This window comes from Megalobrama amblycephala, linkage group LG3 (genome assembly GCF_018812025.1).
Source record: "Megalobrama amblycephala isolate DHTTF-2021 linkage group LG3, ASM1881202v1, whole genome shotgun sequence".
Lineage (NCBI taxonomy): Eukaryota > Metazoa > Chordata > Actinopteri > Cypriniformes > Xenocyprididae > Megalobrama > Megalobrama amblycephala.
In genome coordinates this window covers 7,029,212-7,055,442 of record NC_063046.1, presented here as the reverse complement: position 1 = coordinate 7,055,442, position 26,231 = coordinate 7,029,212, and the positions used below count along the sequence as shown (strand labels likewise).

The 26,231-nt window shown below is 37.3% G+C and overlaps 1 protein-coding gene and 1 long non-coding RNA gene across 5 annotated transcripts in view; one reads left to right on the top strand and one right to left on the bottom strand.

Moving 5' to 3' along the window:
• il16 (interleukin 16) overlaps positions 1–25,039 on the bottom strand; it is a 44,234-nt gene extending 19,195 nt beyond the window's left edge. Inside the window, exons 1-11 of one of the 4 annotated variants that reach the window (XM_048183662.1) lie at positions 24,767–25,039; positions 16,720–17,111; positions 13,055–13,167; positions 11,325–11,457; positions 8,536–8,649; positions 6,934–7,036; positions 6,505–6,653; positions 2,062–2,172; positions 1,866–1,980; positions 1,640–1,713; positions 1,257–1,476 (exon numbers count right to left, since the gene is read on the bottom strand). In XM_048183662.1, the coding sequence (XP_048039619.1) occupies positions 1,257–1,476; positions 1,640–1,713; positions 1,866–1,980; positions 2,062–2,172; positions 6,505–6,653; positions 6,934–7,036; positions 8,536–8,649; positions 11,325–11,457; positions 13,055–13,167; positions 16,720–17,111; positions 24,767–24,779 (1,537 nt within the window). In that variant the 5' untranslated portion in view covers positions 24,780–25,039. The remainder of the gene's footprint in view (positions 1–1,256; positions 1,477–1,639; positions 1,714–1,865; positions 1,981–2,061; positions 2,173–6,504; positions 6,654–6,933; positions 7,037–8,535; positions 8,650–11,324; positions 11,458–13,054; positions 13,168–16,719; positions 17,112–24,766) is intronic. The other 3 variants (XM_048183663.1, XM_048183664.1, XM_048183665.1) reach the window with 3 other exon arrangements.
• Positions 493–6,604, top strand: LOC125264395. The gene is made up of 5 exons (XR_007184075.1): positions 493–866; positions 1,766–1,798; positions 1,876–1,997; positions 2,083–2,204; positions 6,467–6,604. It is a non-coding gene; the product is annotated as an uncharacterized LOC125264395 (long non-coding RNA).
• Positions 25,040–26,231: the final 1,192 nt, after the last annotated feature.

Genomic DNA, 26,231 nt, shown 5'->3' with positions numbered 1-26,231 from the left:
CGGGGACCCGATTATAACACTTAAACACGGAAAAAGTCAGATTTTCATGATATGTGTCCTTTCAAGTCACTTTGAAAGCAAAATGGAGAAAACTTTTTTTTATGTACAGTATATTGCAGTATTTATTATAAATGATTTATCCATGTTTATTTTTATTTTTTTATTCATGTGCCTAGTAATCTTGAATCAAAATAACTTCCCCTCCCTCTTGCAGCGACATCTCTTCTCTGATGATGAGGGCGGGTCAACCTGTCACTCACATGAGATCCACCAATACCAAACCACAACCATCCAATCAATTCCTGATGGACCAAATCAAGTCCCGCCCTACATTTTGCTTGTTCAAGAATCTGTTTCACTCAGATAAATATCACAGGGTCCAATTCTCACTATTAACTAGTTGCTTATTAGCATGCATATTAGGATATTGGCTGTTTATTAGTACTTATAAAGCACATATTAATGCCTAATTGTGCACAACCATATTCTACATCCCTTAATACCTAAACTTAACAACTACCTTACTAACTATTAATAAGCAGTAATTAGGGGTTTATTGAGGCAAAAGTCGTAGATAATAGTGAGAATTGGACCTTTATATAAAGTGACCAATATAGGAAGGAAAACACAAACACAACTTCCTTTTCACAGCGACTTTGCACAGCTTCAGTAGACTCTTAATACAAGGGATTCTTTTTTGACAGGTTAATTTATTAAGAGCGTTTTGGATATTTTTAAAACACCTCCCTTTTTTTTCATTATAGGAGAGAAAATCAAATGGGTTTGGTACAACATGATGGCACAACTATCATTATTGTGTGAACTATCCCTTTAAAGTAAAGATGAGACGACGTCCTTACTGTCGAGTGAGTATTTTTAGCAACTCAAGGATTTGCATTTGAATTTCATCTGTTGTGCAGCTACACAAATGAGGCAGCTTTAGCTCTGGAGACATTTATGTGCAGGGCTCAAAGTGAAAGCGTTTGATTGATGTGTGACATGAAACTTCAGCAACAGCTGGCCGGAGCTCAGCACAGTGTTTATCACACCTAAGACAGTGTTCGGTTTTGACAGGGTGTTGTGGATGTTTCTCAAGCATCAACCAAGTGATGTGAAAAGTAGAAATGTAGTCCACTCAAAAAATGAAATTTCTGTCATCATTGACTCATGTGTTGTCTTTCTTCTGTGAAACGCAAAACAAGCAATACTGAAGAATTCAATGAGATTCAAGAAAACGATGAGATTTCGATACTAACCCTTCTGCAGCGTGATCTCCATCATGACTCTGTCCTGGGGTTTTGCAGGGTTACTGAGGCAGTTATAGTCTCCCAAATCAGCACTGACTCGACTTATACCGGTGCTGGAGCTCAGCGATCTGGATCGGCATAACTGAGACACCTGTCCATGGCTGCCCAGCATAGCGCCCACCCGCAGACTCGTCCGCACCACCAGCGTCAACAAACCCTTCTTCACTTGCTTCAGAAAGAGAACAGCAGTTTATTGCTGGTGAAACCTGATTGATTGATTTATCGATAGATCGACATACTGTCTAGGTGGATTAATCAGGTGAAATTTTTACTGTTAGCCCTTAAAACATCCCCATGTTGACAACCGAAGGCATTCAGATCAGGTTACTCACTTTAAACTTGTGTAAGGCATCTTCATGGGTCAAGCCGTGCAGAGATTCACCATTCAGTTCCAGTATCTCGTCTCCTGTAATCCAGAAACACTAATATAGTTTTCTTTCCACTTCTGGGTAATGCAGCTGTGAGTGTTGACGGGAAAGCTTCATTTTAAGGTAAGTGTCTGGATATATGAACTCATCCGTTACCAATTACAGTATGATATTTAACTAATGAGTCCACCTTCCTGTAGTCTTCCATCAGCGGCCGCTGCACCTCCGGGGAAGATGGTCTTCACGTAAATCCCCATCGGGCCGTACATGCTGTCTCTGCCTCCGACTATACTGAATCCCAGGCCCTGGAGTCCCACGAGAGGTGAGAATTCAATGCATCACATTATTTGTTGAATATACTGTATATGTGACTTGTGTTTGGTTACCTTGCCATGGCCCTTCATGAGGACGATGTTGGAGATGATGAAGGCCTGTACGCTACTGCAGGAGGGGACCAAGTGTGCTGAACTCAGAGAGCGAGATGGTCTAACCACAGCCTGCAGAGACCGAGGAGAGCACAGATAATGTGGTAAGCAGGTCAAAGCTCTATGTTCAGGGCCAAAAAAGACAATATATTTTCATTTCATGAAATTCTGCTTACACAGAGCAGATGTGTTCATACTGTATTTGTGTTGCATGTGGCATATTCCCATGACATTCATTAAAAATAGCCACTTTGCTGATGTGGAGTGGGAAAGCACTTTGTAGAGAGCATTTCTAGAGAACGAGAGAGATGCTTCGAGCACTTACTGCAACAGCCATTTATTTGATTACCAGTATAATGATGGCCTTATCGAATCAAGTGCAACAGCTGAAAGGCAATTCACCATTCACTGCTCTGCTCATTCAGAACTGTTCAGGCAAAACAAGAACTCAACTGCAACACTTTTGTAAGGGATTTTTTTTGCACCTTATTCACTAACCATCCACAGTCCAGTTTAACTAGGCACTTTGCCAGATATTTTATTTACTTGGTTGCATATGTCTGCTGCATTCTCCATAACTTTTCGCTCAGGATCGGCCTACAAGACAAGGACTTGCACTTGGCAAATATGGATTAGCACAATTTTTTGAGCTTGTTAACTCAAAAATAAATAAATAACTGATTGACATTACTCAATGTATTCTGAGCAATGGTAGAAATGTTGAGATTTTGCTACATCTGCTATATCAGTGGCACAGTTTAAAAACATTTAGATTAAGATTACATTTTAATTTAATTTAAATGATATTTTATATGAAGTATATTTAAACTTTATAATAAAAATATAATAATAAATATATTATAATCCAAATTAATTAAAAGCCGCGATTGCAGAGGTTCTGCTTGACCCTCTTCATATGGGTCAGATTTGGGCTCAATTTGATACAGCAATATAAACGCCATTATTTACATTTCCTCTGAAGCACTAACTACGAATGGTAAGTGGCGTGGCGTTTACAGACGCTTCAACGAATCACGATACACTGGGCCAGCTACCAACCTGCTAACCAATCTGAGCACATTGCGTATTTTGGAGGGAGTGGCTTCATAGAAGCAGGAAGTCAAACGAGCCGTTCATATGACAGTGGAAACAGAGGTGTAGAATAAAGGTAAAATATATGAAAAATACAGCGTTTTAAAAAAAAGAAGCATTAAGACATGTTAAACTGTGCCCCAAAAACACAATCAAGCCTAGAAAAAAAACACAGAACCACCCTTTTTAATATACACGTGTACAGTGTTCAGCATAAATGAGTACACCCCCTTTGAAAAGTAACATTTTAAACAATATCTCAATGAACACAAAAACAATTTCCAAAAGTTTTATATAACATCTGTTTAAATTATAACATGAAAGTAAGGTTAATAATATAACTTGGAGCACAAAATTTTCAGTTTTACTCAAATTAGGGTGATGCAAAAATGAGTACACCCCACTGAAAGTCTCTACATTTTAGACTACAAATGACTAATTTAACAAGAATTCAACCACAGGTGAGTCTAATTATTCATTACACCGGTGTCCAGCAGACAGTGTGTTAAAACCCCTTCCCATTTCATGCTGTCAGCAATGGCACCACATGGAAGAGAAATGTCACAAGACCTGAGAAAGAAAATAATTTCTTTACACCAGAAAGGTGAAGGCTACAAGAAGATCAGCAAAGCTTTACTTATCAGTCAGAATACTGTAGCAAAAGTGGTACAAACATTTTTAAAAGAAGGAATTGCAACCATCTCACAGAGACGTCCAGGTCGTCCACGGAAGTTAACACCTCGACAGGAGCGTCTTCTGATGAGAAGTGTTGAAGAAAATCGGCATGCAAGTTCACTGCAGTTATCTAAAGAAGTAGAAAGCCAAACTGGGGTGACTATTTCCCGTGACACAATACGGCGTACACTGCAGAGGAATGGCATGCATGGGTGGCATCCACGAAAGAAGCCTCTCCTAAAGCCCAGGCACAAAAAAGCCCGCCTAGAGTTTGCCAGGGTCCATGCTGACAAAGATGAAGACTACTGGGACTCTATACTCTGGAGTGAAGAGACCAAGATAAATGTTTTTGGAACTGATGGCTTCAAAACTGTATGGCGTCGCAAAGGTGAGGAACACAAAGAAAAATGCATGGTGCCTACAGTGAAACATGGTGGTGTCAGTGTCCTTATGTGGGGCTGCATGAGTGCTGCTGGTGTCGAGCTGCATTTCATTGATGGCATCATGAATTCACAGATGTACTGCTCTATACTGAAAGAGAAGATGCTAGCATCACTCCGTGCCCTTGGTCGTCGTGCACTTTTCCAACATGACAATGATCCTAAACACACATCTAAGGCTACTGTTGGATTTCTGGAGAAGAACAGGGTGAAAGTGATTCAGTGGCTCCTGATCTGAACCCAATCGATCACCTATGGGGAATTCTGTGGAGCATCACTCTCCATCCAGCATCCAGTCTCTAAAAGAGCTCATTCTTGAAGAATGGAAAAAGATAGATGTTGCAAAATGTCAGCTTGTTCATTCCATGCCTAGAAGACTTGGTGCTGTCATTAAAAAGCATGGAGGCCATACAAAGAACTAGATGTAGTAGTTTTTGTTGTGAGGTTTACTCATTTTGCATCACCCTAATTTGAGTAAAACTGAAAAATGTGTAATCTAAGTTATATTAAACTTAGTCTTGTCAGCATTTTGGAAATTGTTTTTGTGTTTGTGTTATTTTCTTTCTCAGGTCTTGTGACATTTCTCTTCCATGTGGTGCCATTGCTGACAGCATGAAATGGGAAGAGGTTTTAACATCCTTTTATAGACAACTGTCTGCTGGACACCTGTGTAATGAATAATTAGACTCACCTGTGGTTGAATTCTTGTTAAATTAGACATTTGTAGTCTAAAATTTAGCTTTGCTCCAGAGACTTTCAGTGGGGTGTACTCATTTTTGCATCACCCTAATTTGAGTAAAACTGAAAAATGTGTAATCTAAGTTATATTATTAACCTTAGTCTTGTCAACATTTTGGAAATTGTTTTTGTGTTCATTGAGATATTGTTTAAAATGTTACTTTTCAAAGGGGGTGTACTCATTTATGCTGAGCACTGTATGTATATATATATATATATATATATATATATATATATATATATATATAGCTGAAGTAAAATAAAATATTACATATTAGATAATATTAAATCTAAAAGTTTAAGTACTAAAATTACTCAAACAAAGACTAATATTAATAATAATAATAATGCTAACAAAAATGACTAAAACAGATAACTTAAATTAAGATTAAAATAAAAGTCAAAATTATTATACACTAAGTTATATTTATTAGACAAAAAGGCAAAATTATTACATGCAATAATTTACATAAAGTTTTACATACAAAAAGTCATAATTATGACAAAAAGTAGAAATCATGACAAAAATCATTTATGGTATACTGCTGTAATGAGATTAAAAAGTCAAAATTATGACTTTCAGGCCTGGTTTCACAGAAAGGGTTTAGATTAAGCCAGGATTAGACCTTAGTTCAATTAGGGCATTTAAGTAGCTTTTATAAACATGCCTTAGGAAAAAAACATTACTGGTGTGCATCTAGAGACAAAACAGACACTGATATATTTTAAGATACAGTATGCTCAAATTACTTTCAGTTAAAACCATAGACTGTATAAAACATGGATTTAGTGACTGTGACGTCACCTGTAGGTTTCTGAAGAGCATTTCTAAAGCCCAAAGTGGGCGGAGCCAGCTGTCGTCATCTTGGCGAAGGCCAGTGTCACTCCCGGATAACCAAAAATGGGCAAAGAGGCAGGATGTGGGTGGAGCCGAGACAGCAGACAAACGGCTAGTAGTGACAGCAGTGGCAATCCACCTGTCACTCAAGTGGCCACGCCCTTAATTATGCAAAACTTAAAGGCTTAATATAATTTAAACGGATGAGTTATAAAAAAATTGTCATGAAGGGCAAAATTAACGGTATAGACAAATACCACTTTTTGTACACATTACCACATTAGTAAACATTTTGTTTCTGCTGTAAAGTTGGGCATTTTAACATGGGGGGTCTATGACACCCTTTTGGAGCCTGTCTCTAGTGGCCAGTCGATGAATTGCAGTTTAAGTCACTTCCGTATTGGATTCAAGAGAGAGACCGGAAGGTTTCCGCTTGGTTAAAACAGCTCAAACATGCATTTTAGTCGGGACTAAGCCTTGTCTGTGAAACTGACCACAATTATGACTTTTTATGTCATAACTCATAACATTATGACTTTTTATGTTATTGTCCTTGGTATGAACGGGCCTTTAATCTGTTCAGAGCGGTTCAGATCACATGATCCGGTCACCCTCTCTCACCTGTGGAATGCTGTGAGGGAATTCCAGCTGTTGAGAGAGAGACTTCCTGTTGCCGTAAAACCCTGCGGTGGCGTGGGCGTGACACGGGAACAGCTCTGGCGTCTTCATAATGATGGTATCCAAGTCTCCGATCCAGTACGGGTGAACGCCTAAAAGCATGTGGACAAGTGAAGTTACATAAGACGATGTTGGAAACAGTTGGACAATGTGTGTGCATGGATCAGAGTACTGTTGGGAAGCTCAAAACATCTTCTGTTGGATGTTCTCATGAGTTTATTAGGTTATGTAATGAAAAAAGGGCATTGCATGTGTGTAGTAAAAGTTCCATGTGGGATTAGACCCATCAAATTATACTATAGAAATCAATATTGACACAATACTTGGACTAGTGACTACTGCAGGTGTCGTGTTCATGGAGGTTTGTCTTACTGGTGGAGTTGGAGCGAGATCTTTTGCAGGATGTCTCTTGGCAGCTCTGATCCTCATCGTCACAGTTCTTGCTGTCATCTTCTGACACCTTAATAATCGGCATCTGCGTAAATGCACATAGTGGTGGTATGCTAAAAAACATGTAGTATTCTAGAAATCACTTCAAAACAGGGCTGGGTGGTGTGATGAAGTTTGTCTTATATTCACCAAGGATGCATTTATATGGTCAAAAATACAGTAAAAAAACAGTAATATTGTGGAATATTATTACAATTTAACAAATAACTGTTTTCTATGTGAACATATGTTCAAATGTAATTTATTCCTGTGATTTTAAACATCATTACTCCAGTCTTCTGTGTCACATGATCCTTCAGAAATCATTCTGATATGCTGATTCAATACATCCTTGATGAATACTGAATAAAAGTATTGGTAATAAGTTTTCATTTGTTAGTTAACTACAATAGTTTACATTAACTAACAATTGCACTTGCACATGCGACTTTAATCCTAAGTGACTTTGCTACTTTATATCTCACAACTGGGACTTTTTTTTTCTACATTTGCAACTGTTTTTCTTAGACATCAAATGGCTTACATCAATATGGCTTATATATAAGATATATGACTTATATACTAATATAAATATTTATATATATATATGGGTCATTGATGAATAAGGTTTTTAAAAGTTTGAAAAAAACATAATGGAGATATAATTAATTTTGAACGTTTATTAAGTGTTAAGTGTTTATAATCAATTTACACTGCTTTTGTCATTTTTTACGAGATGGACAAAATTTGTCACCAAAAAAGTCGTTCGGTTTAACAAAAATTTTGGTTTTACCAAATGACGATATTTTCAAACAATGCTAACAGGCTGATACCTATCTAGCTAGCAAAAGGACAATCAAACATTTTATATTTAGTACAAGTTTTTAAAATATTACAACATTTTCCATGTTTTATAGCGGTTGTACCGAATGACCTGATGTTTCGGGACATGCGTATGATCAAGTGAAAACATGAATTTATCAAATAGTTAAGAGAGAGTTCGTTATTTTGCTTCATGACCATGTAGTCCCTTGCAGGTGTCTGAATGATGTCACATCCTGTCACATGATACTAACCGCATTACTTGATCCAAAATGGTCCCTTTATATTGGTTACTCCGAATGACATCAATGAAATTAATTTTTCCGGACATTCTTTCTCATAACAAAGCAACGACTTCTACACATAATTTGAATAACATGTTGATATATGATGTTATAAAATCATGCCAGAATAAAAATATATACATTTATTACATTTTAAGATGTTTTAATCACAAACGAAATGGCTGTATTGGTCTTTGGACGGTTAAACCGAATGACATTTTGACTCTTCAAAATCTTTAAAATACCTTTATATGTAGAAAAAATACAATTAATTTTAATAAGAAATAAATGTATTTTTTAACTGTAAAAGCAGAAACTGGCATTCAGTCATACCCCCCAAAACACAACACACAACCCCAATGCAGCTAAAGACACGTCACAAAACACTCCAAACATGAGGATTTTCCAACTGAAGGGAAAAACAGGGTTTGCTTCCCACCTTCAAGTTATTGTTGTTTCCCATTGCCTCCTTTTCTCCGAAACTGTAGCCAAGCTGGTCTGATTCATTGATGTTAGTGAAGAGAGCTCTTCTTTCACACGGAGAGAAACACTGCTGTACAAACAACAGATAAACATGGAACAATTCTCCTCAAAATCTGAATGGATCCAAAGCCCTGTAAGATTCTGTGTCTCTTTTCCCATCGTGAATCAAATTAGTTTCTGCCGCATCTGGGATCTGCTCAGTGTCTTGAATGGATTCTGCTGGATAAGGTCTATTTAATCACGTTTGACCCGAGCATTTCAGATCTGCTCAAAGAGAGGTAGAACCGCCCGCTCTAAGTGGGACTCGAACCCCGGTCCGCTGACATGCACAGCTCTTACAACCCTATGTATGTTACACAAGTATGCTTAGCTGGTTATGCAGTGTTTGCTAAGGTAGGCATTACTACTACTTGTACTTAGGGTCTGTGATGGTAAGACTTCATTTTATTAGTCCACTTTAGACATTCTACTACTAACTATAAGTAACTTTGCAATTACAAGTCAACTATAGCAGTCATTAGAGTATTACTAGACCCTCTGCTTAATATCTGCTATAGGGCTGTTGATTTTCTTTTAAAGAACTCTCTGTTTAAGGACTACAACAAACGGCTGGTAGGGACTACAACAAGCTTCTTCCTGGGTTAGTGACATCACAAACCCTAAAATGTACATAAACCCCGCCCCCGAGAACACACAACAAAGGGGGCGGGGCCATGTTGGGCTGCTTTAGAGAAGAGGAAGAGTTGTTGTAGTAGAGTGTTGTTGTCATGCCGTCATTTTACGCCGGACTGCTTCACAAACGAGGGTCAGTTCAACACAAAAGATGAACATGACGGCACATGCTAGTGGATGAGTTGAATCAACTCCACAGCAACTACATAAATTCATAAAAACATCCAGTTTCATTCTAAAAGTTGTAACTTCTTCCTGAGTCTCTCCATCAGTGTCGACTCCGGTTTGAACAATGTAAGGCTGAACACCGTTACTGACAATCCTCATTTTGGCTGCGTGAGATTCTCCAGCTTTGTTGTTGTTGAGCTGTTAAAGCTCCGCCCTCTTCTGGAAAGGGGGCGGGAGCAGCAGCTCATTTGCATTTAAAGGGACACACACAAAAATGGAGTGTTTTTGCTCACAGCCAAATAGAGGCAAATTTGACAAGATATAATAAATGATCTGTGGGGGATTTTGAGCTGAAACTTCACAGACACATTCTGGAGACACCAAAGACTTATATTACATCTTGTGAAACGGGGCATTATAGGTCCCCTTTACAGACTGTCCTCCAAAAAAAAAAAAAAAAAACGACCCTATAGGTCGTTTTTCAAGCACCTTATTATGACCTCATGTCATGTGCCCTCTAGCGGGCGTAAAAATAATGACAGTCGTTACCAATCAAAATGCGTGTTCATTTAAATGCAATGTGTGAACTTTTTACACCATTTGTCCAATTTCCATTTAGCAAAACTCATTTTTTAATAACGACTACACCCATAGTGATTTATAGTGCATATACACTTTGAGCACATGCATTCCCTGGGATCGAACCCACGATCGCATGATCACATGATTGCATATTGTTATATATTGCAATGCTTTGCCAATTGAGTTACGCGAAACCCGAAATACAACGCAGATAAAAGGGAACAATGCATTAAAATGAAAGTGTCCTGTTGTCGATGGGGTGCAACTTTAGCAAACGCTCCTATGGGTTATATTTCAGGGAAGTGACAAACGACCTATATAGGTATATTGGTTGGAGGACATGTTGCTCCTTCAATAGAAAGCAGTTAATATAAAGATTTATAATACAAAGTATTTTTCCAAAATTAAGTTTAAATAGTATTTTCGTTCTTTGACTGTGGGAGCGGGAACGTGTTACTAGAATGTCTAAAGTGCACTATTGGAATAAAGTGTAACCTCTAAGTAATAAACCTAAGCATGAAACTTTGAATGCAACATGTCATTAAATTTAAATTATTTCTCAAATCATCATATAGCTTTTGGTGGGTAAAAGTGAGGTTTTATTTTTCAAAATGATCAGACATATGATTTTCACCCGGCAGACGATAACAGCTGAAATAATCCCAGAGATTTACATTGGAAAAGGGACCTGAGCCATATCTGGTGAATTTGGAGTGGGCTAGTAAATAACAACCTAGCAACCACCCAAAACACCATAGCAACAGCAAAGCAGCAACCTTGCATTCACATTTAAATAAATGACTGAAAATGTCATAAAAATTGTTGACATTAATTATATTCACTTTTTGTAATGTTTATCATTTGAGTAAACAACTTAATTCTCAGAATTCCAAAGCAAAATGTTTCATTTTACTGAAAAATGTTTAAAAATGTTTCAGACCGCCAAACTCAAAAGAGTTCCTTCATTTTTCACCAGACAGACGGTTTCTTGTTATTTTTGAAGTTCACTGATTAGTTTAAGTATTTCTGTAATATATGGCTAATTGAAACCATTCTCAACTAAACAGCATGCTCATTTCGTTGGGCTGACAAATCAAACAAGAACAATAGTTGTTTTGTTCAGAGAAATAAGCTCCTGATTTTTCCGCCTGCTGTCAGGAGCATAGCCGAGTTTGTAGGAGTGGAGTTATTTGGGATCTCGGCTGGTTGTCTATTCTAAGCTTTCTGAAAATGTCAGACATTCATCTGTCCCAGCCCACAGAACTGACCTCTAATCAGATCAGAGGAATGTTGTGATGTTTCTAATGGACGATGAAGTCTTACTTCAGTGCTGGTGGCTCTACACACAGTCTTCAGCGCAGGCTTCCTCTCTGGATCAGGCTCTCGTTTGCTCCGATCGTTTATAACCTGTCCGTTAAATGGAGCAAGCCTGTCTCCAAAGTAGATATAAGTGTCCCTAGAGACGATAAACAAGAAAACATGTGCATTAGAGCATTTACACTGTAATATGCAGAGAGCTGTGTGTGTGTGTGTGTGTGTGTGTGTGTGTGTGTGTGTGTGTGTGTGTGTGTGTTTACATGAATGCATTTTTCATGGGAATATGTCAATAGATTAGAGGGCCTGGCAATAAGGATGGACTGATGGACTGTTTGTGAAAATAGTAGTACTACTAATAATGATGATGATGACAATGATTTATTATTATTATTTGCTAGAGAGCTTTACAGTAAAATGGACACATGGACAGTTTTTTTGTATATTTTAATAAAAATAAATATTATTGTTTTTGTTTTTTATTGAATTACTAAATGTTTTATTACTTAATTTTACAATTTTAATAAATATTATTTTAATGAATTATGATTTGATTAAAGGTTTCATTTAATAATTTATATTAACAAAATTAATAATAATAATTATACTACTACTACTACTATTAATAATAACAATAGTTATTATTATTATTATTATTATTTGCTAAAGAGGTTGACAGTAGGATTGACAAATGGACTGGGGCCAGTTTTTTGTATATTTTTATAGTAATACTAATAATAATAATAATTATTATTATTATTAATATTATTATTATTATTATTATTATTATTATTATTATTATTATGTTTGAATTAATACTTTTTTTTACTTAATTTTAATTATAATTTTAATAACAAATATTATTTATTTTAATGAACTATGCTTATTTGATTTAATGGTTCCATTTAATAATTTCATTATTATTATTATTATTATTATTATTATTATTATGTTTGAATTAATACATTTTTACTTAATTTTAATTATAATTTTAATAACAAATATAATTTATTTTAATGAACTATGCTTATTTAATTTAATGGTTCCATTTAATAATTTCATTATTATTATTATTATTATTATTATTATGTTTGAATTAATACTTTTTTTACTTAATTTTAATTATAATTTTAATAACAAATATTATTTATTTTAATGAACTATGCTTATTTGATTTAATGGTTCCATTTAATAATTTCATTATTAATATTAATATTAATATTATTATTATTATTATTATTATTATTATTTGCTAGAGCTTGACAATAAGATGGACACATGGACTGAGGTCATGTTTTTATATTTTTTATTATAATAATACTTATTATTATTATTATTATTGTTATTATTATTATTGAATTGATATTTTGCATTAATTTTAATTACAATTTTGATAATAAAATATTTTAATCATGTTTATGTTTATTATACTCTTCATTTATGGGGTTTGATTAAATTAAATGATAAACACTTATTTTTAAACTTTTAATTTAAATTGTAATAATATATATGTTGTAAATATTGCTTGTAAATAAGTCCTAATATTAGCAAAATTAAAAAAAAAAAAAAAAAAAAAAAAAAACCTGAATCTGAATGCAAATCTTAAAAATGTGTCACTAAAAATTGCAAAATCAGTGAAACTCTGAAATACTGGGCCATTTTGACCAGCAGAAAGATCCTTATTGTTGAATCCTGTGTTAAAACAACATATAAACCAGTCGAAATGAGCTGATTATTACCTGTGTAAATCTTGACCAACAGTACGTCCATTGTCGCTGGACTGAAGTTTGTTATCAGGCACTTGTAGACCCTCCTCGCGTGTGGCGACACACATTCTCCAGAAACTGCTTTCCTGTTCCAGAGAAGCCATCAGAACCGTCAGACAAGGGCACTACTATTCCTTCATATAAAAAGAGCTGTTAACAACCAAAAAAATCAACCGTTTGACAGCTGAAGTAAATGTGACCATAATAGCTGTGCTTTATTAGACCATGAACCACATCAGTGACCTTTACAGGGCCCCTCTATAAAGAGCTTCAGTGTGTCAGGATTAACTAGATGAGTGTTAAAGAGAGCAGGACGGGGCTTTTTACCAGAGTAAGTTCACATATGAAGGGCTCGGGAAACCAAAATGGTCACGATCAAAACTGCCAAGTGCTTGTAATTTTTATTTAACAAACAGTCCAAACAGTCATACAGGTCAGAATAACTACGACTGCAGAGCACTGTTTGTGAATTTTCTGTATGCATGAAATACTCAGATGATCAGTTGTGAAACATTGTATCCCACAATGCAATATGGATGACTTGACCTTTCATTTTAAAGCCCTGTTTTTTAGGGTTTTTTTTAACACGTACAGTCAAACGACAGCCTTGCAAAGTATACTTCATTTGACTCGTACTCATACACAGACGTTCGACACGTGCACAATCTCTTGCCATGCGTTACAACCCAAGTAAACATCTTCACACAATCTGTTGTCTATGTAGGCCTCCGTTGTCACTGTAGCTCGCATGTGTTCTCGTCTGTTCTGTTTATGCAGTTTTTCTTTGACTACCTTGTGAATCGACGCCCCCAGGGCATGACACAGTCGCCGGCGCCGCTTCTGCTTTTCCGGTCATGAGTATGAGGTAACGCAGCTCTGTTTATCATATTAGATACATTTGAGTGTGTTGAAAATGATGTTATAACGTTACTCTGTGCGTTCGCTCGGCGGCTGCTGTGAGACACTGTTACACACTGCAGTAAGATAGATCCATTTTACAATATCATATTAAATGCTGGATGGCTAAATGGCATGCAATTATTTTTAAAAAGTACTGTATGATGGAGAAAATGCTGTATTACTGTTACTAAAAATAAAGCTGCATCTGATTATGCTATGTTAGCTACTTCACAAAATAGTGTTTTTCTCTGAGGCATAATAAAGCATGGTACTCGCAAAAAAATCAAGAAAATTAGATTTAAACAATAAGACTAAACGTGTTGAGCTATATAACAACAACTAATTTTCTGTCTATAAATATATCAAAACAGTTGTTCCCTTGTCTATTAAAACATGTAAATATTAAAGCGTCTTTGGTGTTTCCATGGTTTCTACAAAATAAACCGGAAACCGAGGGTAACACAGGTATGACGCCATTGACAGGCGACTCCTCACACGTCCCGGAGCCTTGGTTAAAATTGCAATTTTCTCACGATTTACAAATAGTTGCAAACATTTGGGATATTGTAAGTACTCAAGTGAACAAAATATATAACACTGGCCTAGTGGTTTTTGGATATTTTACTGCAAAAATCGTACATATTGCATATCAGATTTACAACACGTAAATTCCTCCACTAGCAGTCAATACACGGGACAAGCGAGATCACGTATGGGACAAATCAATTAGGGATGTCCTGGCTAATACGAGACAGTTGGCAACCCTATAGCGAGCCTTAATGCCAGAAGTCAAACATCTGGCTATCCTTTCTCAACACAGTCTATCTCTTATTCGTAAAGTCCCAACAGTGTCAGTACAAAGTAAATGTTGTTACAACACTTTTTATATGTTGTGCAAAGGTCACTGGGTGTTTTATCAGTATGTTACGCTTTAAGCCTTCACAGGAATGTCTGCGTTCTGTGTCTCTCTGCGTCACAACAAGCTCTCTTTTGTGCAGGAGTAATGAGTTGAGCAGAACCACAGCATCTCCCATCACACCCGCCATGTGATAATGATTCATTTCCAGGAGACATCCCTGTGATCCCAGAATTAACATTGGAAAATTTTTGAGAAATACTCAGACATCATCATCATGAGACAGTTTCTGAAAGGTTTATAAGTGACAGTGATAAGATTATATACTGCGGTGAAATTGCAGTCATTTTATTAACCCATTAATACCTATTTTGTTTTTGTTAAGACACATTTATTTATATATAGAGTTTTATAACACAGATGAAAGCAGCTTCGTGAACAGCAAAACAAACAGTGTTAATGTTGTAAAATTATGAAAAAATTCAATTCAAGCGGTTAAGCACCCAGATAACAAAAATATGTTCTAAGAATGTTGTGCTAATGTTCCCATTAAGTTATTTCTGAACGTTCTCTCGATATTCAAAACGTCCATTTTTTTCTTGGCTATGCAAACGTTAAAGAAAAAGTTATAATTTTGCATGTTCTTTTACTTTTGAATGATCTCTGTATGTTCTGAAACAAGTTGTAACATTTAAAAAGCTTTAGGCTAGATGAATGTCCAACTAAACTTAACTTTGAACGAACATTCTGTTAATGTTACTGGAAGAACGTTTGTTAATAACTTTAAGAGAGCCTTGCCAGAACGTTCTGAGAACATTTTCTGTTCGCTAGGCAGTTACACAAAAGGCAACAGTAGTTCAGTGTTGTTTTACAATGTTTGTTTGTTTGTTTGTTTTTGTCTTGCATAATTCCTTTGATTAATTTCCACAATCTTTCAGATGAACATACTGTGTTCAGTTCTTTTAACTGTATTTAAATGTTAAGTTTTAATAAAATAAAATAAATTATTATTTTATTTTATTTTTCTTATACACCTGGTGAACACATATCTTTCCCTCAATACAAAATAATACAAAAAAAATAAATTAGATTTATACTTATATTTATGGAAGCTTGTTTTCGCCACTAAATAAAAAATAAAAAAGGTAATTGCAAATTTTTATCTCACAATTCTGACTTTTTTTGCTCACAATTGCAAGATAAAAACTCACAATTTTGACTTTTTTCTGGCAATTCTGACTTTATAACACAATTCCGATTTTATATCACGCAGTTCTGACTTATAACTCACAATTCTGACTTTTCTCGCAATTCTGAATTTATAACTCACAACTGTGAGTTTATATCAAGCAATTCTGAGAAAAAAGTCAGAATTGCTAAATAAAAAGTCACAATTACACCCTTTTTTATTTTTTCATTCAGTGGCGGAAACAGGCTTCCATATATATTTCATATACAGCAGAATAAATTAAACGTTACAGGAAAGCAGTGCATTATGCGGGCAAATTTTCGAAAGTTACTTCAATAATCGTTAGTTTTTAAAACATATGTCGCTACCCAGAAATATTCACAATCATAAAAAGAGAAACTTAAATGATTTAAGGTCATTCTAAATCTTAGTCAGGTTAGACGGCATTTTGAATTTAACACGGATGAAAATTAGGCAGAGATCGATTTAAAGACTTTCTTTATAATGGCGAGCGTCGTATAAACGTCCAAACAACACAATCTACTGCATTTCTGTCCCTCACAGCCTCATTTTCATTCCTGCGCTACTCTGATTATGCTCTGTTCTACCTGTGAAAATCATTTCCGCTCACATGTCATCTGATGTCAACCAATAGGAAAGCCCAGCTGCTGTGATGTCATCAGTAATGCATACCTTGATGGAGAAGGACCTCCTCATAGTCCTTTTGGGGCCCTCTTGTCCCCTCTGAGACGCCTGGACACTGATGCTCCTCGTCATGTACTTTTCCGAACTTCCCATTGGCCCTTCCAGCGGGTCCCTGTGGTACCTCTCGTCCGCAGCGTCCCAGGGCTCACGGTACCTCTCTTCTGGGCTGGACGCGTCCTCATTGGTGCTGGAGCTACAGATGATGAGCGACCGTGACAGGATGGCCAGTTTCTTCGAGCGCAGTCCCGGTTTGCCCCTCTCCATCCTCTTGGTTCTCCTCCTGTGATGCAGTTGCTGGTGGTGGGTGTTTCTCAGAGGCAGGATGGCCACAGAGGGAGGTTCTCTCCCAGGATGCATCACTGCTAATGGAGGGGGCCGCTCTGCAGACGAGAGCAATTAGAAAATTCAGTTAGGAGTCCGTTCTGCCATCCTCCTGTGCTCTAAGTGTTCTCAGAAATCATAGAGAGCTACAGACGCAGATAAGAGCGCTTTTCTTCTCTGCTCCATGACGGGAGAGAAAAAAAAGAAAGAAAGCATTGCCCCATGACTGCGAGAGGGAGTTTTTACTGTATGCCTTCAAAATTAGGGAAATGTGCAAATGAAATGGATTGCATAGACTTAAAGGGATTGTTTCAATACCATTTGCTATTATTTTTTTTAATGAAATGCAAAAGGATGCATCATGCAACTCTTTTTCAGACAACGGCCATTTTAAAAGTGATCAAGTCCTCAAAAATGACAAAAAATCACCATAAAATCTCATAAAAAGTTTTTGGAGTTTGACTTATATACTCACTATAAACTGTTGTAAAATACTTTAAAATCTTGTTTTGGAAGGAAAAATTAAATTTGAGACTGTCAAGTTTATCTTTCTAATTAGAAAATACAATCTGATTATGCAAATCAATTCAGTTTCAATTTATGTTTACAATATTGCCAAAGCATTTTAAACTAAACAAGTAATGACAATAAAAAAAAAATGTAAAAAATAAATTGCATGGAATATACTAAGTAATGCATAAAAATAAATATATATTCTTTAATATTAAACAGACATTTAACAAGACTTTATGTAATCAAGGGTTTTGATTACTGCATTTGATCCGTTTCTGAAATCTGTTTATGCAAATCTCATGATTCAAATATTATCATTATTATCAGTAAAATATTGAGGGGTCTAAACCTAATGGTTTTGTTGTTTTCTTTCCTTACAGGCATGACGGGATCTGTCATGCATTATAAATGAGCTCCTGCACATACGAGTCATGTGAGATGAGCTCATATTCACGCTGACATGTGGGAATATACTGTGACTGCTAGTATCTAAATCGCAATGTACTTTCTGCTGAGAATGATGTCATTAAGTCACCTGGTGGTGATAGTGAGCATTACTGTACCACAGAGAGAAGATTGCATGTGCAACGTTTCGTGACCTCCGATGCATGCATTGTGAAGTCTCTTTGTGATATTGTCTGCATGTAGGCTTGGGGTCTGGGAGCTTTTTACAGTCAGATTCAGTCTGTTGGCATGGTCAGTCAGTGAGATTCCTGCATTGGAGCCAGCAGTTGTTTGCTATTGCTTTGGTATTTATTTACATCACAGGCGTCACTCGTGTTTTGAAATGAGGGGAGCAGTAAAGATAGATCATGTAAATAATATTTTACGTAATATAAATACTATTTATGCAGTCTAAATTTTAAAATTCGCTGCTTTTACAACTCAGCTGTATGGCCTTATAAAGTGCAAACTTGCCACTAAGATACAATACTTGATGTTTGCCAAAATATTGTACCATGATGTTTTACTGTTTTTTTTAGAAACAAATTTGGGATATATTTATCTGGAGAGTGGATTAAGTTATTTTACATTACAATATCCACTGTAGCTACTGTATTTTTTGACCAACCAGCATTCTATGGAAAAGAAAGCGGTGTGAATGTTCTGTATTTCACTGGAAATTTTGGCCTATAGTGTATGGGTTGGAAGGAAATGAGTGTGAGTACGTTTTCATTTTTTGGTGAACTATCCCTTTAACCGTATTCTGAGACTAATAAATTTTCATGCACATTCTTCTCCTTCACCCATCAAACATTTATTTGACATTTAATCCATATCACTTTTACATGAATCACTTAAATGGAAAGACATCACCCTTAGTCTTATTCAGATCGCTCATATGAGAATTAAAATATTTCCTCCCTTTGAAGTCAAGAAACATTATGACCTCCAGAAATGAAGCTTTATGAGAGCAGCTCCCACTCTTGGCCTTTAAACACTACATTACCCAGCAGCTCCATTGTTTTCTCTGGCACTGGTTATTCCCAACTTCAAATACTGATAAATGGCGTCCAGAAAGTGTTCTGGTGAAGTTTGATAGGGAAATGAGTCTATGGAGAGACCCTTTTTTCAGGCTTGTTAGCAGCATGGCTCCTGATGCAATGAACTGTGAGGCTCTGTTTCAACCCCAAGCAGCCTACGTAGACAGCATTTAAAGCCATAGATGTTCTCCGGATGTAAACAAGTGAAGGCTGTTCATAAAAGTATGATTTTTAAAAACCCGTTGTTGAGAAGACAAAAGCGCCAAAAGCGTATTTTTACCAGCGTTCACTGAAACACATTGCATTGAGTCAGAAACCTTCAGTCAATATACCAAGTAAATATACCTTAAAAATATGTTGCTGCCAAAGGCATGGAAATTTTATCATTATAAAATTAAATTTGGGGGGTATTATTGTCAGTTTGAATGATTTTACTTACCTTGTTATGTAGATATTTTTGAGCACCTAAACATTTCTCAGTATAGAAAAGTACAGAAACTGTTAAAAATTACAGTACAGTTACAGCAAGTTAAGTGCAGGGTTTGAGTTAGGTGCTCAAAAAATACTCACATAAAAATATACTTTATCCTATTTTACCATCTGATGAAATGTGTAATCAGTATGTACTTCTTACTTTAAAAATAAACACAAGCAAATTGTAACCAGCAAAATTATCACTTTATGATGAAAATTCATCAATGGCTACTTGAAAGCATGTGCACGTGACAGGAAGTAAGTGCTCAAGACCATCTACCTGTCTGTGAAAAAAGCCAAGGTGCAGTACACTTAACGCACACTAATCCACGCTATATCACTTTGGACCAGTCTTTCAGCGTATTTCGCACTTTCAGGAACTTATGTGCCCCAATTTTGCATCATGTCTAGAAAAACTTTTCAGCGTAAGTTAAATTAACTAGATTTTACATATAATTTGGTTGTAAAACGTAAGCATAACCTGATATTGCTGAGTTCAACATGTACCTGGGTCAACATTTTTGTTGATCCTGGAACAACATTCAAATCAACCAATCAGATTTGAGGGACAAGTTTACAGATTATGTCAAGTTTAGTCTTAAAATCATGAATTGGTGCTTCTACATCAGTGTTATTCATCTACCATTTCCCTCTGATTTTTGGGATAACTTAAGGGTAGGGTTAGGTTTAGGGGTAGGAATAGGGTTAAGACTAAATTTTCAGACTAGAATGTTGTTCCAGGATCAACAAAATATGTTGACCCAGGAACGCATCTAACTCAGCAAAATCAAGACGTGCAAAACGTAAGGTGTTGCACATTATTGGAACAGAGACAAACTAATGACCTAATATAATTGACAACTGGTGAACTAAATGAGAAAGGCTAGGTCACCGAAAAGAAACAAACACAGAACATAATTAGGACAGTACTCTCCCCTCCCAGAAGGTGCGTCCTTGTGCCGTAACTGAACCTCCATCTGTGGTGGGAGGGGGCTTCGGAGGTAGACGTGGAGTTGGTGATGGACAGGGACCAGGAGGAGTTAGTGGAGACAGACACCATGGTGGGGCAGACAGTGGGAGGAACCAGGGTGGAGCTTTGACTGAAAGGCTGGGCGGAAACTTGGGATTGACTGATGGAGTCAAGGAGTATCCGGCGAAGCAGAGAAGGAAACGGACCAGCGCAACATCCACGGCACAGAAGCCCAAGTTGGAGCTGCTGGCTCATGGGAACGAGGAGGAGACGGGAGATTGGCAGACCAGGGCGAAGACGGAGGGAGTGAGGACGACAGGGAAGCTGGAGGGAAGGAGAAGCCCAGTGGAGCCAAAGGGGTGGAGGATTGAGGCACAGTCGGAGACCTGGAAGTCCGTGGTGGAGGCAGAGCGACGGTTGACTGAGGCTGAGCCGGAGGGATGAGGGAGCCCAGAAGAGTCCAAGGGATGGCGGACCACAGTGAAGTCAAGGCAGCGCAGAGCAAGGGCGGAGCCGTCGGGCTGACAGGCTGAGATGGAGACATGGGCCTGGAGGCCTGAGGTGACACAAAGGAATCCTCATCCTCGTGCCGAGCTGGTGGTCATGAAGCCTGAGGCACATCCGATGGGCCACACGGAGTTAGTGGCAGGGGACAGAGCCGAGGAACAGGACACCACCAGTGGAGCCGTTGGATCCAGAGAACTGGACAAAACCAGAAGAGGAAATGGGACCAGGAGGTCAGGTGTGGACACCGGAGGGGGAAGATTTCTGGATGGGACCGAAGCATCCAGATGGCCGAGTGGAACTTGCGTGAAGGGCGAAGACTCGAGGGTGGGGACTAGGAAGGCAAATGGATCTGTGGACCACAGATCTATAAGGCAATGATCCTCTCCTGGCTCTGAGATGGACTGGATCAGCACACTTTGACTCCGGGGTGACCCAGGTGGCAGGCTCTAGCACTCGGTCTGTAGTTGGAGCAGGTCTGGGCTCCCTCTCTGCCTCGCCCATGTTAAACGGAGAGTCACCCTACTGTAGCATCCCCCATCAGTATTCCACAAGCGGCCTGTTTTTACAGATGATGGGGCGATGCAGTGCCGGTAAGTCCATCTTTAAACTTTTATTAGGTTATTCATGCTGTCATGCATTTTAGAATCCAAAGTGGCCTCAAACAGGACATTACACAAAAAAGTCTTTTAATAGGAAACTCGAATACTCAGGAAATTTCAATAAACGTAAATTCAACTAACATAGACGATGACCGACCCCAAACTGAACAAAACAGGAAGTATTCATACACAAGGCAAATAAGAAAACTAATGAGTTAATATAATTGACCACCGGTGAACTAAATGAGAAAGACACAGACTAGAAAACTAGGTCACAGAAGAGACACAAACACAAGACATAACTGTGACACACGCAGTCATTAAGTGTGTCCCACTGAGTAAACAAAAATCATTAAAAAGCTTGAAAATTTTGGCTAAACTTCAGAAATACATCATGTAAGCAGACAAGTGGTCAAATGCCAAAAACGCAAGTGTGGGTATTTGGACTGGCACATTTTTTGATTGTTTACAATCATGCTCTTGCAACCTATTATAACTTGAATATTCAGGGAAATTTTTTTTTTTTTTTTTTTTTTTTTTAAATAAAGACTGAAAAAGTTTTTGGAAGCTTAATGGTGGTGTCGTCGAAGTCTGTGGTGTAGTTCATTTACAGCCTTAATGGTGGGGTATGTATAACGAACGACAAGGAAGCACAAAAAATGAACGTAAAACATGTTAAAAGTGCTTGCCCAGTCATAAAACTTCATTCCAGTGATATTCTTTTGAGCTGTTTTGTATTGTCTCATCGTCTCTCTTTCTGTGTTTTTTTTTTCTTCAAAATCTACTTCTTGCTCGTTCTGTCTCCTCGACCGTTACAGCTCCGCCCCCTAATGCTGATTGGTTAGACCTTTGTTGTTGGTGTCGCCCCGACTAACTTCCAAACAGTGTTGTTGAAAAAAATACATGCCCCACCTTTAATTTTTACTTCTGCCAATTGTATTTATAGGCTTTAAAATTCATAAAAGCCTTTTTGTCAAAGGAATCAGGGTGATGCTAACTTGCAGGATGGCCTACAAAAATATTTAATCACTGCTGTGCTCTCTTAGCATGTATCCATTGTGGACAAAGCAATCTTACAACAAACTCAGTGAGAAAATGTATTCAAGATGTCAAATGAAGAAAAAAAAATGAAATAAAAATACTTCAGTATGTTTAAAAATCAATATTTGTGTGTGATGCATGCTTTTATGTTTGCTTATTATTGCACTGAGCCATTTGTTTAGCAGCATGCTAACTCCAACTATATTGAAATCAGTTGTGAGTTGAGCTACTTTGTAGAGCATTTAAAATAAGTCACTTATAGGCATTAGAATGCAAGTATGTTTGTGGGGTCCTGCACAAGCTTCTCTTAATAGACATCTGGATGAATCACTGTAATGTACTGGCCTCGTGTTTGCCTGCTTTAGGCTGGAGCAAAAGTAGCATGTCTGCCAACATGTGTTGCAATCACTGAGATCAGCTCTTTGGCTGATAGTCCAGCACTTTGCTTTAGATGTCTGGGACGTTTGTTAACATTTTAAGCCTAGTATAAACTGATCCTGGGATTTTTTTCTCTCTTTTTTTTGTTTTACATTGCAAGCATCATAATTATGTTTTTAAAGTTGTGTTTGATTGGTTTTGAGGTATGCTGTTTTATTTATCTCCCAGAATAGGTGTGCTTGCACTAACGAGCACCTAATGTGCTAAAACACTGTGATTAAAAGGGTAAACTGAGCTAAAACTGTAAAATGAAGGCAAAATGTTTGGTAACACTTATAGGGTCCAATTCTATTAACTAGTTCCTCACTATTATTCACTATTATCAGCATGCATATTACTAGAATATTGGCTATTTATTAGTACTTATAAAGCACATATTAATGCATTATTCTGCATGACCTTATTCTACATCCCTTAATCCTACCCAATACCAAAACTTAACAATAATAAGCAGTAATTAGGAGTTTATTGAGGCAAAAGTCATAGTTAATAGTGAGAATTGGACACTAAAGTGTGACCAAACGTTTTAATAGCATATTCACTCTATTTTTAAGTCATTTACAACAATATTTTCCAACTGTGTGCAGAGTCTAATTTGCAGTAATTTCAGTGGCACAGTATGAAATGATTTCCCATTTGAAATGTTGACTCAAACATTGATGTAATGGCGCAGAACCGTCATACTATTTAGTTGGAAAACTTTCTAAAAGAAAAATAGACCAAAAGAAACACTGGTTCGTGACTGTGTGTGTGGAAATAACGAAGTCAAATGATGATTTGACAGAAATAGCATTTTAAATAAATAAATGACCACAAAGACTTTTAGAAGAGGTGTTTGTTCCTGTCCTCCCCGATGATCAGACGGCCTTTTATCAAACAGAATAATGCATGAATCATAATGCCACCGTTATCTCTTTGTTGAAGTATGTTGAATCCAAAACGAGACACAAGAAGATTTGATACAAAACTTGCTGCAACAATGTTAAAATGTTCCGTCTGCATTCAGAGTGTGGTTGCTAGGGCATTGCTCATTGGTTGCTAGGGTGCCTAATTATTGCTATTTGCAAACTAACTGAATAATAGTTTAACTAATCCAGATTGCAGATTCCTTTTTAGTCGACGTGTTTCTCTGGTTTATTACCCCTTTCGCTTAAACACCCCTGTCATTGTTTATGAACATGTAAACAGTTCCCCCTTTAATCAAAAGCATTTGTCAAATTCTAGCAAGCAGAGCCTTTTCTATAATCAAACCATTTCCATATTATGCAATGACCAAAAGCCATCCTAGCAAACCCTGCATTCAATTATCCTGAGACACAACATTCAACTTTTTTTTTTGGAATGGTAATAAATTGTAGGTTAGTCTCAGAACTGCAATATGAATCAGCGCATGTTGTACTTCCACTGATGCATTGGGCAGATTGCATGAGCCCGATGATGGATCCGTCTCCATCCGATCTAATTAAGACAAACATTAGCGTCTGGAGTTCAGTACAGTATTAAACGCACAAGCGCTGGAACACGCCACAGTTAGTGTTTGCATGCAATGCAATTTTTTCTGCATGTGTTTGGTTGATGCCAGTCACACTGTGTGTTCGAGTCCTAACATCTGTTTCCGAGCTCTGGATCAGGTGTGGCTAACGTCGCATGTTAAGTTTCCATTGAAGAGGGATTAAACAAACACTCACCAAAGCTGAGCATTTTCGCTTCTTGCAGTGAAGTGATCCCTGTGTTGCGAGTCTCGTCCTGCTAGCAGTTGTTTTGTAGAGTATTCCAGAGGGAAGACGCTGGTCAGTTCAGCATGATAAAAGTCCACCGCTGAACAAGTTCTCCCTCTATGCTCAGAAATGCCTCTCTCTCCTCGCTCTCTCTCACTTCGAGTAGTGCCAGAGGCTGTCAGAGAGTTAAGAGGAGCATTTGTAACTGCCGCCTACCCTCCCTTTCCAGCGGCCAGCTGAACACAAGTGGCGTCTCACAGAACCGGCCACCAAATCACAACCCTCTTCCTGTCTGACAGTTTAGAAAGTGAGAGAGAGACTTGCTCCATCTGAAAGTGACCTTACACCTAGTCAATGCACAAGCCTTTCTTCCTTCTTTGGGAGGGACACAAGAGGTTTTGAAGATGGTCATGCTGCTTTCTTCCATATGGTGTAATTGGACAAAAACATCTGAAAGGGTCATCAACTACTCACCCTCATGTCAAGGTCTTTTTAATGAAATCTGAGAGCTTTCTGTCCCTCCATTGACAGCTATGCAACTGACACCTTCAAGCCCCAGAAAGGTAGTAAAGACATTGTTAAAATAATCTGTGTGACTCCAGTGGTTTAACCTCAATTTTATGAAGCGACGTAAGCACAAAAAAAAAAAAAAAACCCCACAATTTACCATTTTACCACCACGCATGTTCACGCAACAACGTCCGCTCTCTCGTCAACACACATGCATCACGGTGCTCTCGTGAACGCACTTTGGAGATTAATATTTTGAATATTATGTTTGTTTTTGCACAAAGTATGCTTCATAAAATTAAGGTTAAACCACTTGGGTCACATGGATTACTTTAATGATGTCTTTACTACCTTTCTGCGAATTGGTAGTTGTGTAGCTGTCAATGGAGGGACAGAAAGCTCTCAGATTTCATTATAAAGATCTTCATTTGTGTTCTGAAGATGAACGAAGGTCTTACGGGTGTGGAACGACATGAGGGAGAGTAATTAATGACAGAATTTTAATTTTTGGATGAACTAACCCTTTAAAAGCATCATAGAAGTAGTCCATGTGACTCAAAGTAGATATTATTAGGGGGAGAGAACATTATCATTGGAGAGAGCATTTAATTGTACAAAAATTTGGAAATGCAAGATGCATTAGACTATACACTGCTGTTCTAGAGCTTGGGGTCAGTAAGATTTTGTTCTTTTTTTCTATTAAAAGAAGAAGTTAAAGGTGCCCTAGAACGTTCTTTCACAAGATGTAATATAAGTCTAAGGTGTCCCCTGAATGTGTCTGTGAAGTTTCAGCTCAAAATACCCCATAGATTTTTTTAAATTAATTTTTTTAACTGCCTATTTTGGGGCATCATTAACTATGCACCGATTCAGGCTGCGGCCCCTTTAAATCTTGCGCTCCCTGCATGAGATTTCGACTATAAAA